Source organism: Macaca mulatta, chromosome 15 (genome assembly GCF_049350105.2).
Source record: "Macaca mulatta isolate MMU2019108-1 chromosome 15, T2T-MMU8v2.0, whole genome shotgun sequence".
In the NCBI taxonomy this organism is placed as follows: Eukaryota; Metazoa; Chordata; class Mammalia; order Primates; family Cercopithecidae; genus Macaca; species Macaca mulatta.
The window spans coordinates 4,962,211-4,977,500 of NC_133420.1; the positions used below are offsets into that span (position 1 = coordinate 4,962,211).

A 15,290-nucleotide genomic window follows, 5' to 3' on the forward strand; every position below is an offset into this window, starting at 1 on the left:
GAGACCAAGACAGCCTCTGGCCTGGAGGAGGCATGAGGCCTGGGCAGCCACATGGCTGGGGACGGTGTGAGGCCCAGGTAGCCTCTGAGGGCAGGGGGTGGCATGAAGTCCAGACAGCCCCTAAGGGCTGGGGAGGCACAAGGCCCAGGCAGCCTCAGGACTGGGGAGGCGTGAGGCCCAGGCAGCCTCTGGTGCTGCTGCATTGCTCCTGGGCAGCCTGGGGGGCCACAGGGCGTCTGGAGGCATCTGCGAGTGTCTGGGCTGTCCCAGGTGACGTGGGTCATTTGCTCCACAGGCCACCAGCTTGGGCTCCCCACGGCAGGCAGCAAGTGGGACTCGGGGAACCCGGCTGTCAACCTGTCCACGGTGGCAGTGATGCCCGTGTCAGAGGAAGTGCCCCTCACCGCCTTCGCCCTGGAGCTGGAGCACGCCCTCAGCGCCATTGGTAAGCCTGGGCCTCCCGGCCTCCAGCCGTCCTTGGGTTCTGGGCCTGCGGAGGGGGGGTGCCGGCTGCCCTCCGTCTTCGAGGGGACGCGGCGGTGGGTGGCCGGGGCTCAGGTGGGGTCAGTGTTCCGTAGTGTTTCCAAATTTCTGGCAGCTGTTAAATCTGGGGATTCAGGGACAAGGAGTTGAATTTCCTGAGAACTCAGAATTCTGCGGTATTCAGATATTCTGTAATCTTTGCAACATTTTATTTACAAGTTTCCATGTGATTATAGAGACCATGATAATAGGAAGTCAGTTTTCTGTGGGTTTAGGGTTATACTAAGAATTTCAGTGTTGTCTTGGCAAAATAATGCAATAATAATGAATGTGGCCGGGCACGGTGGCTCATGCCTGTAATTCCAGCACTTTGGGAGGCAGAGGTCAGGAGTTCAAGACCAGCCTGGCCAAAATGGTAAAACCTCATCTCTACTAGAAATACAAAAATTAGCCGGGCATGGTGGTGCACATCTGTAATCCCAGCTATTGAGGAGGCTGAGGCAGGAGAATCACTTGAACCTGGGAGGTAGGGGTTGCAGTGAGCTGAGATCACACCATTGCACTGCAGCCTGGGCGACAGAGTAAGACTCCATCTCTAATAATAATAATAATAATAATAATAATAATGATAATGCAATTAATGTTGTGTAATTATTATGAAACAATATATTGTGACAAGAGTATTTCAGAACCATGTGAAAATGCTCTCTCCTGATACAGACATTTGGTAATAGAAAACAATAAATGCAAAAAATGTATCATGTAGAAAGATACTACTGTAAACATCTAATATTTAAAAGTTATTCTCAGCCAGGTGCGGTGGCTCACACCTGTAATCCCAGCACTTTGGGAGACCGAGGCGGGTGGATCACCTGAGGTCAGGAGTTCAAGACCAGCCTGACCAACATGGTGAAACCCCATCTCTACTGGAAATATAAAAATTAGCCGGGCATGGTGGCGGGCACCTGTAATCCCGGCTACATGGGAGGCTGAGGCAGGAGAATCGCTTGAACCCAGGAGGTAGAGGTTGCAGTGAGCCGAGATCGCACCACTGCACTCTAGCCTGGGTGACAGAGCAAGACTCTATCTCAAAAGTAAATAAATAAAAGTTACTCTCAAAACAAAATTTTAAAACACATAAAGCATGGATTGCCTTGTCTGATGACCTTGACCGTCATTACATGACACATATTCCCAGTATATGCAGAAAATCGTACTCATTTCCAGTGACATCAGTCAGAGTATTCCAGGTGCATCCAAAAACGTCTTCTAGCAGTGCGGTGGAGCTGTACTGCTTCATAGAAACTAGTTACCTTTAAAAAACACTTTTTCGCCGGGTGTGGTGGCTCACGCCCTTAATCCCAGAACTTGGGGAGGCTGAGGTGGGAGGATCACTTGAGGTCAGGAGCTCGAGACTGACCTAGCCAACATGTTGAAACCCCGTCTCACTAAAAACACAAAAATTAGCTGGGCTTGGTGGTGGGCGCCTGTAGTCCCAGCTATGAGGGAGGCTGAGGCAGGAGAATTGCTTGACCTTGGGAAGTGGAGGTTGCAGTGAGCTGAGATGGTGCCCTTACACTCCAGCCTGGGCAACAGAGCGAGACTCCGTGTCAAAATAAACAAAAAAAACACTTTATTTTGAAATAATTATAGGATTGGAGAAATTGTAGAATAGTAAAGAGAGACCCCATGTTCCCTTCGCTGGGGCTCCCTCACGGGCAGCGCGTTAGGGGGTAACATCGAGGCTGGGACGTTGGCGTTTACGCCATCTGTAGACCCCTCGGGCCCCAGCAGCCCGTCCGTGCCCTCCTGGGTGTGTGCGGTGCGGTGTGACGTGGGTGCCGTTTCTGTGACCTGCACCACACAGGGCCGTGGGGCCGCTCTGTCACGGAGGAGACCCTGCAGGTGGCTGCCACGTTGTCACCCAGCACCCCAGCCTGCCGGCAGCCAGGGACCTGTTCTCGATCTCTATAATTTCGTCATTCTGGGAAAGTGATAGAAATGGAACCACACAGTGTAGCCTCTGCAGACGGCCTTCTCCCACTCAGTCACGTGCACCCAGGTTCCTCCTGGCCTTTTTCTGGCCTGGTGCTCAGTTCTTTTTGGTGCTGAGTCATCGTCCGCTGCCTGGACGCACCAGTTTATCTGTTCATCTACTGGAGGGCATCTCGGCAGCTTCCAGGGTTTGGCAATTAGGAGTGAAGCTGCTGTAAACACCTGTGTGCATGCTTCTGGGTGGACAGAAGTTTTCACTTCCCTTGGGTAAACACCAAGAAGGGTGATTGCCGGATCCTGTGGTCAGAGTATGTTTAGTTGTAGAAGAAACCACCGGGCCGACTTCCAGTGAGGCCGCACCGGGCTACAGTCCCACAGCAGCGAGCAGGTTCCGGCTGCTGCATGTCCCACCGGCACTGGGCTGGATTTTGAGCTCAGAGCTGGGCCTTGGGTCCAGGGGGTATTCCAGGTCAGTTGTCAGAGGGGCCCTTATCTTGTGTGCCTCCAGGAAACAAATGTTGCCAGTTAAGGCAAGGCACGGGACACATTGATCTGATCTCTAGCTGTTTGTTTTGTTTGTTTGTTTTTTTTTTTGAGACGGAGTCTCGCTCTGTTACCCAGGCTGGAGTGCAGGGGCGCGATCTCGACTCACTGCAAGCTCCACCTCCAGGATTCACGCCATTCTCCTGCCTCAGCCTCCCGAGTAGCTGGGACTACAGGCACCTGCCACCATGCCCAGCTGATTTTTTGTATTTTTAGTAGAGACGGGGTTTCACCATGTTAGCCAGGATGGTCTCGATCTCCTGACCTCATGATCCACCCGCCTCGCCTCCCAAAGTGCTGGGATTACAGGCGTGAGCCACAGCGCTTGGCCGATCTCTAGCTTGTAATTAGAATTAGACCTCTCTGCTTCCCACACATGAGTCTCTAGGTCCTTTCCCACCTGGCACTGCCAAGCAGCACCCCCTCAGGCTGAGCCCCTCATCTTAGCTTCTCCCCCAAGCCTCTGGTGGCTGTGATGCCAGGGCTGACGCTGGCGCCCCTGGTTGAGAAGGGCCCTGACAGCTGTGCCCACATGGAAGATGCGTACGAACAGGCATCTCGACACTGGGGACCCTGGCCTCTTGGCGTCTGGCGCCTCGATGATCTGGGTTTGGGAAATTATGTTATCTCCCATCGTACAACCTTCCCTGCCCTGCACACGTGGCAGGACACAGAGATTCCACTGCTCCTTGTGCTGGAGGAGACCGAGGCTCAGAGAGGCTGCCCAAGGCCTCCTTCAGGGCAGAGGGGAGGTAGCATCAGGCCACAGGCCCTTCCGCACTGGCAGGTGAAGAAGGCTTGGCAGTTGCGCTGAAGGGGAGCAGGCCTTGGGGGTGGGGAGAGGACTCTCACTGCCTTGCTTGGCGTTGGTGCCTTGCTCAGCCTTGGAGGTGGGCGGCCTGGGCAGGCTCCATTACTGGTGATGGTATTTTCAGGCCCGACCCTGCTGCTGACCAGTGACAACATAAAACGGCGCCTCGGCTCCGCTGCCCTGGACAGGTGCGTGCCGTCAGCCCCGACTCCCTCCTCCCAGCCGGCCCAGTGCAGCCCTGAGAGGTGTCCCCACTCTGTCACGTCCGGCATCTGCACTGCAGCTCCTCATCCGGCACACCTCACCAAACACACACTGGGCAGCAGTGACCTGCTGGGCACTGTCGGGCCTCCCAGGAGATCCTGGCCCCCGCTTCCCACCTGGGCAGCCCGGGGTCTCACCTTCCCCCGCCTGCCCTGCAGTGAGCCTCAGCCTCTGGGCTTAACGGCAGCCTGTGCTTGACCACCTAGGCCCTGAATGACTCACTGCGAACTAGAGATAGCAGGAAGTGCTGGGCCGGGAGGGGAAGGGGCAGCAACTGGTGCTGGCCTCTGCTGCCTCTTTCCACTGGGGACACGCACTAAGAGTGCCAGGCCCCTGCGGAGTAGTGAGGTCCTCCCTCTGCGGCCTGCAGTGTCCACGAGTACCGGCTGTCCAGCTGGCTGGGGCAGCAGGAGGACACGCACAGGATCGTGCTCTACCAGGCAGACGGCACGCTCACACCCTGGACCCAGCGCTGCGTGCGCCAGGCCGACTGCATCCTCATCGTGGGCCTGGGTGACCAGGAGCCCACAGTGGGCGAGGTGAGCACGGGGAAGGCCAGTGGAGCTGGGGAGAGCCCTCTCTTCAGAACCTCCTGTTTCTCTTTTCCTTTGAGTGAAATACTGCACAAACTCAGAAAAGGACAGATAATGAGAGCCAACACTCAGATATCTGCTACCCGCGTTTTAAAAACATGGTGCTGTATTGACCTCCAGCGGTGCCAGCACAGGCAGGGCAGGTCTCCAGCGGTTCCAGCACGGGGCAGGGCAGGGGCCCCACGTGGCCTCTTGTGAAGTCAAAGCCTCTGGTCGCCTTTCGCACTTTTACAGCCGGTACAGGAAGCTTCCCTTTCCAGGTCTCACCTTTTACATAAACGGTGCCCTATTTTATGTCGTCTGAAGTTTGCTCTTCTCCACAGCATTTAGGTTTCAGCGTCGTTCCTGTTCCCCTCGCTGCTTTTTCTGGCTACTTCGTTTTCTTCTTGTGAATGCCTCACCCTCTGCCTCTGCATCCTCAGCCAATGGGAACAGCCTTGTGCAGGCACCTTCGGGACGCCAGCCCCAGGCTGTGTCTGCAGGTTCCCAGATGGCAGCAGATCGCTGACCCGATTGCCTGTGGACCTTCCACCTGGCCATTGCTGCAGGCGAGGCCTCGGGCTCACGACTGCCCAGTCCTGTTCGTTCTCCAGCTTCCTGCCTTCAGTTCGCGTTTCCGTCTCCCTCCTCTGCTCCCTGCTCTGTTCTCATCACAAGCCTGCCTGGGCTAATCCTGGGGCAGCTAAAAATTCCTCCTCTCTGATGTATGTTCCTGTTCTGCAGCTAGTGATGCTCCCTTGTGAGGGTTTGTTTGCAAAATACCTCATTCGAAAAGGTTGCTGGATGTGTTTATGAGGCAGTGTTAGAGAAACAGAAAGAGGAGGTGTCCCCTCCTGCCGTGCTGACCTTGCCCGGCACCGTGGACGGACGGACCCCTGCTGTCACAGCTTCGGCAGCGCCAAGACCAGGCCACAGCCAAGTTGCTTTGCAGAACCCGGGCGCTGCTCCCGGGGTCCTGCCCTCAGACCCTCTGTGCTGCCCTCAGCTCCATCCTGCCCCGAGTCGCAGGCTCGCCCGGCTGGCAGACACGTGGGCTCTGCCTTTCAGCTGGAGCGGATGCTGGAGAGCACAGCTGTGCGTGCTCAGAAGCAGCTGATCCTGCTGCACCGGGAGGAGGGCCCGGCGCCTGCCCGCACCGTGGAGTGGCTGAACATGCGGAGCTGGTGCTCTGGCCACCTGCACCTCTGCTGCCCACGCCGCGTCTTCTCCAGGAGGAGCCTGCCCAAGTTGGTGAGGCGGGGAGAGCCAGGAGGCCTGCCCGTGGCTCTGTCGTTCATTTCCTTGAATGTCCGAAGCTGCCTTCACATTCCCCACCTGATTTCCTGACACCTGCGCTCCCTGGGCCCTTCCTGTGCTTGTAAACGTGACCCTGCCTCACGTCTCCTTCCACTTGCCCTTTGGGCCTCTTGTGGCCACGGCAAGGTGACACCCCCTGCAGCTAGGAGGCAGCCAGCAGGGTGGGGGCAGCCACAGGGCGGCCATGGGGCTGGGGGCTCACCGAACCCTGGGAGATGGGCCTGACGTCAGGGGAGGGGCAGTAAACCCTGGGGGATGGGCCTCACGTCAGGGCTGCTCAGGTCTGAGGCTGAGGCCCCACATCCGGCCGATGAGGGTGTCCTCAGGCCAGCACTGCTCCCTCCTTTGGGCAGAAGACCCTGAGACTTTTATTTATTTATTTATTTATTTATTTATTTATTTTTTGAGACGGAGTCTCGCTCTGTCGCCCAGGCTGGAGTGCAGTGGCCGGATCTCAGCTCACTGCAAGCTCCACCTCCCGGGTTTACGCCATTCTCCTGCCTCAGCCTCCTGAGTAGCTGGGACTATAGGCGCCCGCCACCTCGCCCGGCTAGTTTTTTGTATTTTTTAGTAGAGACGGGGTTTCACTGTGTTAGCCAGGATGGTCTCGATCTCCTGACCTCATGATCTGCCCGCCTCGGCCTCCCAAAGTACTGGGATTACAGGCTTGAGCCACCGCGCCCGGCCCCTGAGACTTTTAATTCCAGTGTCCTCAGGCAGCCCTGGGGCCTGAGGGTGAGAGGTGTCTGGAGGCTGCTCATGCTTCACAGCCCCCAGCCCACAGCTCTGTCCAGGAACCCGCACCCTGAAAGCACCATCTGCTGCAGGATTGGGGGACCCCAGTGGGGACAGCTCTGAAGAGGCCCTCTGGCCCCCCACCTGGGCCCACTCTCTTGCCCACGTACCCTCTGCCAGTGTCCTCCCCCCAGTAGCTGAGCTGTCTCTGGGGCCCGGCCCGGGCACTGAGGTGTTGATCAGTCTTATCAGGCAGGGCGTGCTGCATGCTGGGGAGGATTTGGGGTCAGTTTGGGTTAGAAGTGGAGGAAACTCCCCCCAGTCAAGCCAGGATGCGAGGTCTCGGCCGAGGGTGGGGCCCCGCACCAGCCCTGCCTGACGGCTCTTCCCCCAGGTGGAGATGTACAAGCGCGTCTTCCAGCGGCCCCCGGACCGACACTCAGACTTCTCCCGCTTGGCGAGGGTGCTGACGGGCAACGCCATTGCCCTGGTGCTTGGGGGAGGGGGAGCAAGGTGAGTGCCCCCCGCTTCCCACGCACTCCTCACGGTTGTGTGTGTGGTGACAGTCACCCCCTCGGGTGCTGGGCGGTGCTGGGTGCTGGGGCGGGGGGTGTCACCCGAAGACAAGGAGACCCTCAGGCCACCTGTCCAGACCTAGCGCACATGGTGTGCCCACTGACACCCAGAGTGTCCCTGGTTTTATTATGGCCAGTTTAGTAGAAGACATATCTCGTTTTGACTGCCTTTGCTTACAAGTGGCTACTTGGACCAGGCACGGTGGCTCACGCCTGTAATCCCAGCACTTTGGGAGGCTGAGGCAGGCAGACCACGAGGTCAAGAGATTAAGACCATCCTGGCCAACGTGGCGAAACCTAGTCTCTACTAAAAGTAGAAAAATCAGCTAGGCGTGGTGGCGTGCACCTGTAGTCCCAGCTACTCAGGAGGCTGAGGCAGGAGAATTGCTTGAACGTGGGAGGCAGAGGTTGCAGTGAGCCAAGATTGCGCCATTGCACTCCAGCCTGGGGACAGAGCAAGACTATGTCTCAAAAAACAAAACAAACAAACAAAAAAAGAAGTGGTTGCTTGTTGGCCCTTTGCGTCTCCTCTGAAATCTCTGCTCTTTCCTCAGCCGGTCTTTCCGGGGTCTGGTGAGTTTCCTTCACTCTAATACTTGATAAAGAATGATCTGCTCTCTGCCAAAACTGAGTCTTTCAGGGACTTTAATCCCAGGTCACTCCTCCCCTGCCTTGTCATCAGACACCACCTTCTCCTGACCGTGAATAGATACATTTGGCACCGAGATGGAGCCCGGGAGCCCCAAGGAGGGTGGGACAGGCACGTGCCCCTCTGCTGAGCCAGGTGTGCATAAGGGGCAGGGCAGAGCCTCCTACTGTTGCCCCCAAATGAAGGGAGGACGCCGAGGGGTGCCTGGGCAGGGGTCCAGGCCAGGGCTGCCCTGCTGGGGTGGGGCCTCTCTGGCAGCCTCTCCCATCTCCCACGGAGTGCCAGCACTGCTACCCAGGGAGGAGGTTGGAGGTAGCCCCAGGGCCTCAAGGATGCTTCTGCTGGCCCCAGGGCAGGGCCCTGTCCGCCCCTGGGGCTGGTCCAGGTAGCGAAATGCCCACTGCATCCTGCTGTATAAGGGACTTGCCACCTCCTCGTGTGCCATACTTTCTCTTAAACGCTGCAGAAGTTGGCCTAGAGCAGTTCAATGGCTTACCTGAGGTTGTCAGGCTGGGGACAGGACCCAGGTCTCCTTCTGTGGGTCTGGGACAGTGCAGGGACTTGGAGCAGTTGAGCCCACACCCAGACCTGACTTGCAGGCCAGATCAGCAGCATTTTTAATGAGAACGTAGCTTTGATCAAGATAATACTTAGAAGCTGTAAGTATTTCCTAAGGCACATAACTGCAGGCCCTTGCCCTCCCTCCAGCACCACGTCCAGAGCTATCCCAGAAATAACCACTTCCCATGTTTTGGGCTGTCTGCTTGTCTGTATCTCTAAATCGCATTCCTATTCTAAGTTTTTGTTTTGTTTTGTTTTTGGTTTTAGATTGTTGACTTCTTAACCGCCTTCCACACCTGCAGTCAGAGTCTGTCCATCTCCAACTATCGATCAGTCACTCATCCACGCGTCTGTCTCCCTCCTTTCCACTCAAAATCCCAGTGTGGTTCCATCACTAGTTAGCCAGCACTCACTGTCTATGTCGTTAGGACAGTGTGGGTGTCCCTCAGAGCTAAGTCACATCCTGTCCTATCCTATGATTGAAGTTCCTTCCTTGGACTTAATAATTCTCACATTTGTTCAGTTTTCTGGGCATCCTTAGTTTACCCAAGGACACCGGGGCAGGCATTAACCTCCTCTCGGTATGTTCGGACACACCACTCGTCTCTGTTCAGTTTTCAGGAGTCGTCCTCCCTAAAGCCCTCTAGCCTCCTCCTATCTCCACTGGTTGCTTTCTAGCGTGCTGCTGAGAAGTTGCCCTGGAATTTTCTTTAACTGCCATCCTAGAAACTACCTTCGTTTCTCTCCTGTGTTCAGTTCCATTTCCTGTAATTTCATGTCTTCTTCTTCATTGGTTTATTCCTCATTTTGGTGGATATATGCTCTAGAAATTTCCCTAGGAGGAGATGCATGGAGAAGTAAACGTTTTAAGAGCATGCATATCAGCAAATGTCCTCATTCTGTTCCCACACTTGTATGATAGTTTGGCTGGGTATAGAATTCTAGATGGAAATAATTTTCCCTGAGAATTTTAAGGCATGGTTCCATTGTCTTTTTAGTTTTTTGTATTGTTGTTGAGAAATTTAGTGCTGTTTTTATTCACAAGGCCTGTTTTTTCTTCTGGAACCTTGTAGGAGATTTTCTCTTTTTTAAAAACAAAACAGAGTCTCGCTGTGTTGCCCAGGCTGGAGTGCAGTGGCAATCATAAGCTCACTGTAGCCTCAACTCTCAGCTTCAAGCAGTCCTCCCCACTCAGCCTCCCAGAGTGCTGGGATTACAGGCGTGAGCCACTGTGCCTGGCCTGAGACTCTGCATTCTTGGTATTCTGAAAGTGCATGATGACGGGCCTTCATGTGGCTCTTTTTGCATCCACTGACAGTGGATTCCCAGTGGACTCTTTCAAATTTGGAAACTCACAGGCTTCAACTCTGGGAAATTTATAATTTTTCTAAATGAAAATGTTTACCTCCCTCTTTTCTGTGTTCTCGCTTCCTGGAGCTACAGGTGCCCACCACCAAGCCTGCTAATTTTTTTGTTTTTTTATAATTTTAGCAGAGACGGGGTTTCCCCATGCTAGCCAGAATGGTCTGGATCTCCTGACCTTGCGATCTGCCCACCTTGGCCTCCCAAAGTGCTGGGATTACAGGCGTGAGTCACTGCGCCCAGGCTTTTTTTTTTGAGACAGGATCTCTCTGTCACCCAGGCTGGAGTGCAGCGGTGCAGTCAGAGCTCACTGCAGCTGGAAGTTCCTGGGCTCAGGCAGTCCTCCTGCCTCAGCCTCCTGAGTTGCTGCGACCATAGGTGCAGGCCACCACACCTGGCTAAGTTGTTTTTCTTTTCTTTCTTTCTTTCTTTCTTTTTTGGAGAGAGAGGGTTTCACCATGTTGCCAGGCAAATCTCAAACTCCTGGGCTCAGAGGGTCCTCCTGCCTCAGCCTCCCAAAGCGCTGGGATTACAGGCATGAGCCACTGTGCCCGGCCTTCCTGGAGCTTCTGATGGTCAGATTTGGGGCATCTTAGATGGATCTTCTAATTTTTAGTCTTTTCTCTCCCCTATTCTTCATCTCTGTCCTTTTGTTCCACTTTCTGGAAGATTTTTCTCAAATGTGTCTTGCAGTTGATCTTTTCTGCGACAATACCGCTGCGGTCCGAGCACGTTCCCCGCAGCCCTCCGTGTTCCTCCAGGTTCCCCGCAGCCCTCCGTGTTCCTCCGGGTTCCCTGCAGCCCTCCGTGTTCCTCCCAGGCGGCGTCGCGCTCCTGAGAACGCGCATCGTGGGCTTTACTTTGCCCGCCTCGCTCGCTCAGGTTTTCCACTGCGCGCCTGTTGGTGTCTGGCGTTGATCACGCGACATAGCATGCCTGAGATTTGTCTGTGCTCCTGACTCTCAGCAGTGGCGCTGCCGGGTACACTCACCACACTTTGCTTCTCCCCCTTCCTGTTGATGGATGGTTGGTTTTCTGGTCTTGGTTATTACAAACAAAGCTGTTATCACCAACTCTTGTGTTTGTCTGTTTTGAGACAAGATCTCGCTCTGTAGCCCAGGCTGGAGTGCAGTGGCACGATCTCGGCTCACTGCATCCTCCACCTCCTGGCTTCAGGTAATTCTCCTGCCTCAGCCTCCCCAGTAGCTGGGGTTACAGGCACCTGCCACCACGCCCAGCTAATTTTTTTTTTTTTTTTTTTGAGACGGAGTCTTGCTCTGTCGCCCAGGCTGGGGTGCAGTGGCCGGATCTCAGCTCACTGCAAGCTCCGCCTCCCGGGTTTAGACCATTCTCCTGCCTCAGCCTCCCGAGTAGCCGGGACTACAGGCGCCCGCCACCTCGCCCGGCTAGTTTTTTGTATTTTTTAGTAGAGACGGGGTTTCACCGTGTTAGCCAGGATGGTCTCGAACTCCTGACCTCGTGATCCGCCCGTCTCGGCCTCCCAAAGTGCTGGGATTACAGGCTTGAGCCACCGCGCCCGGCCAATTTTTGCATTTTTAGTAGAGATGGGGTTTCACCATGTTGCCCAGGCTGGTCTCGAACTCCCGACCTTAAGTGATCCCCCCCCTCAGCTTCTCAAAATGCTGGGATTACAGGCGTGAGCCACCATACCCGGCCCAACTCTTCTTCAAATCCTTTTGTGGACATGTTTCCTTTCCTCTTGGGCAAATGCCCAGCAGTGTAAGTGCCCGGTCATGGCACAGTTGTATCGTTTTACACTCCCACCAGCAATGTCTGAGAGTTCGAGTGGCCCACATCCCCACCGACCCTTGGTAACGGCAGTATGTTAAATTTTGCCCATTCTAATGGTCTGCAGTGGTGTCTCACTGTGATTCTAATTTGCATCCCTCCAAAGACTGATGAGTAGAACACCTGTTCATGAGCTTGCTGGCCATTTGTGTATCTTCTTTTGTGGAGTATCCTTTTAAGTTCTTTATCCATTTTGTAATAGGTTTTTGTCTTTTACTACTGTATCGAAGGAGTTCTTTATTCTGAACACAAGTCTTTTGTGGATACATTTATTGCTGATACTGTCCTCAGTCTAGGCTTTTCTTCTCATTTTCTTAATGGCCTCTTTGGATGAACCATTTAAAATTTTGATGAAGTGTGATTTTCCGGTTTTTTTATGGTTATTAATTCTGGCGTCCTGAGAGGTTCCGCCTATTCCAAGGTCACAGAGGTATTCTACATCTTCTGGAAGCTTTTCCAGCCTGTACGTTTAAGTCTGTGAGCCACCGCAAACTGATTTTCATGACTGGTGTGAGGTGGGAGTCCACTTTTCCCATGTGGTGTCTGATTGCTCTGAATGATATGGTTCGGCCATGTCCCCACCCAAATCTCACCTTGAATTATGACTCCCATAATCCCCACATGTTGTGGGAGGGACCTGGTGGGAGGTAACTGAATCATGGGGGCGGGTCTTTCCTATATTCTTCTCGTGATAGTCTCATGGGATCTGATGGTTTTACAAAGGGCAGCTCCCCTGCACACGTGCCCTTGCCTGCCACCATGTAAGATGTGCCTTTGCTCCTGCTTTGCCTTCCACCATGATTGTGAGGCCTCCCCAACCACATGGAACTGTGAGTCCATTCAGCCTTTTTTTTTTTTTTTTTTTGAGATGGAGTCTTGTTCTGTCACCCAGGCTGGAGTGCAATGGCGCGATCTCGGCTCACTGCAAGCTCCACCTTCTGGGTTCAAGCAATTCTCCTGCTTCAGTCTCCTGAGTAGCTGGGATTACAGGCACGTGGCACCACACCCAGCTAATTTTTGTATTTTTAGTAGAGATGGGGTTTCACCATGTTGGTCAGGCTGGTCTCAAACTCCTGACCTTGTGATCCACCCTCCTCGGCCTCCCAAAGTGCTGGAATTACAGGCTTGTAATTTATAAAGAAATGAGGTTTAGGTTGGGTATGGTTGCTCAAGTGCTGGGTAATCCCGCTGAGCCCCGTACCCGCCTAAACCTCATTTTCTTTTTTTTTTTTTTTTTTTTTTGAGACGGAGTCTCGCTCTGTAGCCCAGGCTGGAGTGCAGTGGCCGGATCTCAGCTCACTGCAAGCTCCGCCTCCCGGGTTCACGCCATTCTCCGGCCTCAGCCTCCCGAGTAGCTGGGACTACAGGCGCCCACCACCACGCCCGGCTAATTTTTTTGTATTTTTAGTAGAGACGGGGTTTCACCGTGTTAGCCAGGATGGTCTCGATCTCCTGACCTCATGATCCGCCCGTCTCGGCCTCCCAAAGTGCTGGGATTACAGGCTTGAGCCACCGCGCCCGGCCCCTCATTTTCTTTAGAAATAACCCAGTCTCAGGAATTTCTTCAGAGCAGTATGAAAACGGACGAATATACCTTCCCTCCCTCCCGAACTGCTGAGGCCCCCGTCAGATCCAGTGGCCCTGCAGGTGTGAGCCCGTCTGGACCTTGCTGGATTCCATTGGTGTGTTTCTCTATCCTTAATGACAGTACTACACTGTCTTCATTACTGTAGCTTCATAGTCAGTCTTGGCATTGAGGAGTCACGTAGTTCCTTCCATTTTCCATTTTTCTTTAATTGTTTTGGCTGTCCTAGGCCCTTTGCATCTTCATGTGAATTTTAAAAGCAGTTCGTCAGCATCTCCAAAAAGAAAACCTTGTGAGATTTGGATGGGGGAATATGTCGAATCTGTACATCATTAGTTGACAGCATTGAGCCTTCCAGCCCGTGATCTAGATGGATCTCCCCGTGTCCTTAGGCCTCGCATAGTGGTGATCAGCCATGATTTGCGATCTTCAGTGTAGACGTCTTGCACATCTTTTGTTGTTAACTATATTTCTAAGGGTTTTACAGGCTTTTAAAAAACTATTATAAATGGTATCTTTTTTTTTTTTTTTTTTTTTTGAGACAGAGTCTTGATTTTGTCACCCAGGCTGGAGTGCAGTGGTGCGATCTCGGTTCACTGCAATCTCCGCCTCCTGGGTTCAAGCAATTCTCTGCCTCAGCCTCCTGAGGAGCTGGGATTACAGGCACCCGCCACCACGCCCGGCTAATTTTTGTATTTTTAGTAGAGACGGGATTTCACCATCTTGACCAGGCTGGTCTTGAACTCCTGATCTCATGATCAACCCGCCTTGGCCTCCCAAAGTGCTAGGATTACAGGCGTGAGCCATTGTGCCTGGCCGTAAATGATATCTTTTAGACTTCATTTTCAAATTTTTTGTTGCCAGTATATAGAAATACAACTGATATTTATAAACTGATCTTGTGTCTTACAACCCTGCTAAATTCATTTCTTCTTCTTTTTTTTTTTTTTGGAGACGGAGTCTCGCTCTGTCGCCCAGGCTGGAGTGCAGTAGTCGGATCTCAGCTCACTGCAAGCTCCGCCTCCTGGGTTCCTGCCATTCTCCTGCCTCAACCTCCCGAGTAGCTGGGACTACAGGCACCCGCCACCTCGCCCAGCTAATTTTTTGTATTTTTAGTAGAGACGGGGTTTCACCGTGTTAGCCAGGATGGTCTCGATCTCCTAACCTCATGATCCGCCCGCCGCGGCCTCCCAAAGTGCTGGGATTACAGGCGTGAGCCACCGCGCCCGGCCAATTCATTTATTCTTGTAGCTTTGTTGTAGATTCTTTTTGACTTTCTACACACATACTTATAGTTTCTGAGATTCAAACAGTATTTTCTCTTCCCGTCCAATATGCATATGTACTTTCTTTCTGTTTCTTTTTCTTGCTTTACTGCGCTGGTCAGAACCACCAGTGCAGTGTGGATAGACATGGGGGGCGTGGACACCCAAGCCTCATTCCCAGGCGTGGGAGCAGGTGTTCAGCCCACTGCTGAGTGTGATCTTGGTTGTCGGCTTTTTGTGGCTGCCCTTGGTCAGACTGAGGAAGTTCCCTTTTATTCTCAATTTCCTAAGGTTTTTTTTTTTTGTTTTTTTTTGTTTTTGTTTAGACTTCATTTTCAAATTTTTTGTTGCCAGTATATAGAAATACAACTGATATTTATAAACTGATCTTGTGTCTTACAACTGATCTTGTGTCTTGTTTTTAATCATGAATAGTTGTTTTTGTGACTCTATTGAGATGATTGTATTTTCTCTTTAATCTGTTAATGTGTTAATTACATTGATTTTCCAATGAAAATCAGCATTGTGCTCCTGGGACAGACCTGTTTCGTCATGATGTTGAAGTTATCCTGTTTGTATATTGCTAGATTCTATTCAAACCTGAGTTAAGACTGGACTGAAATTATCCTTTTTTGAAATGTCTTTACCGGGTTTGGTATGAAGGTTTGTTTGCTGGCTTCATAAGCTGAAATGGGAAGTTCATCTTCTTTTCCTATTCTCTGGAAGGTTTTAAAAAAATTTTTTATTTTTGCTTATTTATTTTT

The 15,290-nt window shown here is 52.8% G+C and overlaps 1 protein-coding gene across 17 annotated transcripts in view; it reads left to right on the forward strand.

Moving 5' to 3' along the window:
- The window catches only part of PNPLA7 (patatin like phospholipase domain containing 7), an 87,934-nt gene that overhangs the window by 60,335 nt on the left and 12,309 nt on the right, over nt 1-15,290 (forward strand). For 9 of the 17 annotated variants that reach the window (XM_077966752.1, XM_028834520.2, XM_028834523.2 and 6 more), the window contains 5 exons: nt 296-445; nt 3,957-4,020; nt 4,467-4,635; nt 5,737-5,919; nt 7,115-7,233. In XM_077966752.1, the coding sequence (XP_077822878.1) occupies nt 296-445; nt 3,957-4,020; nt 4,467-4,635; nt 5,737-5,919; nt 7,115-7,233 (685 nt within the window). The remainder of the gene's footprint in view (nt 1-295; nt 446-3,956; nt 4,021-4,466; nt 4,636-5,736; nt 5,920-7,114; nt 7,234-15,290) is intronic. The other 8 variants (XM_077966757.1, XM_028834526.2, XM_077966761.1 and 5 more) reach the window with 1 other exon arrangement.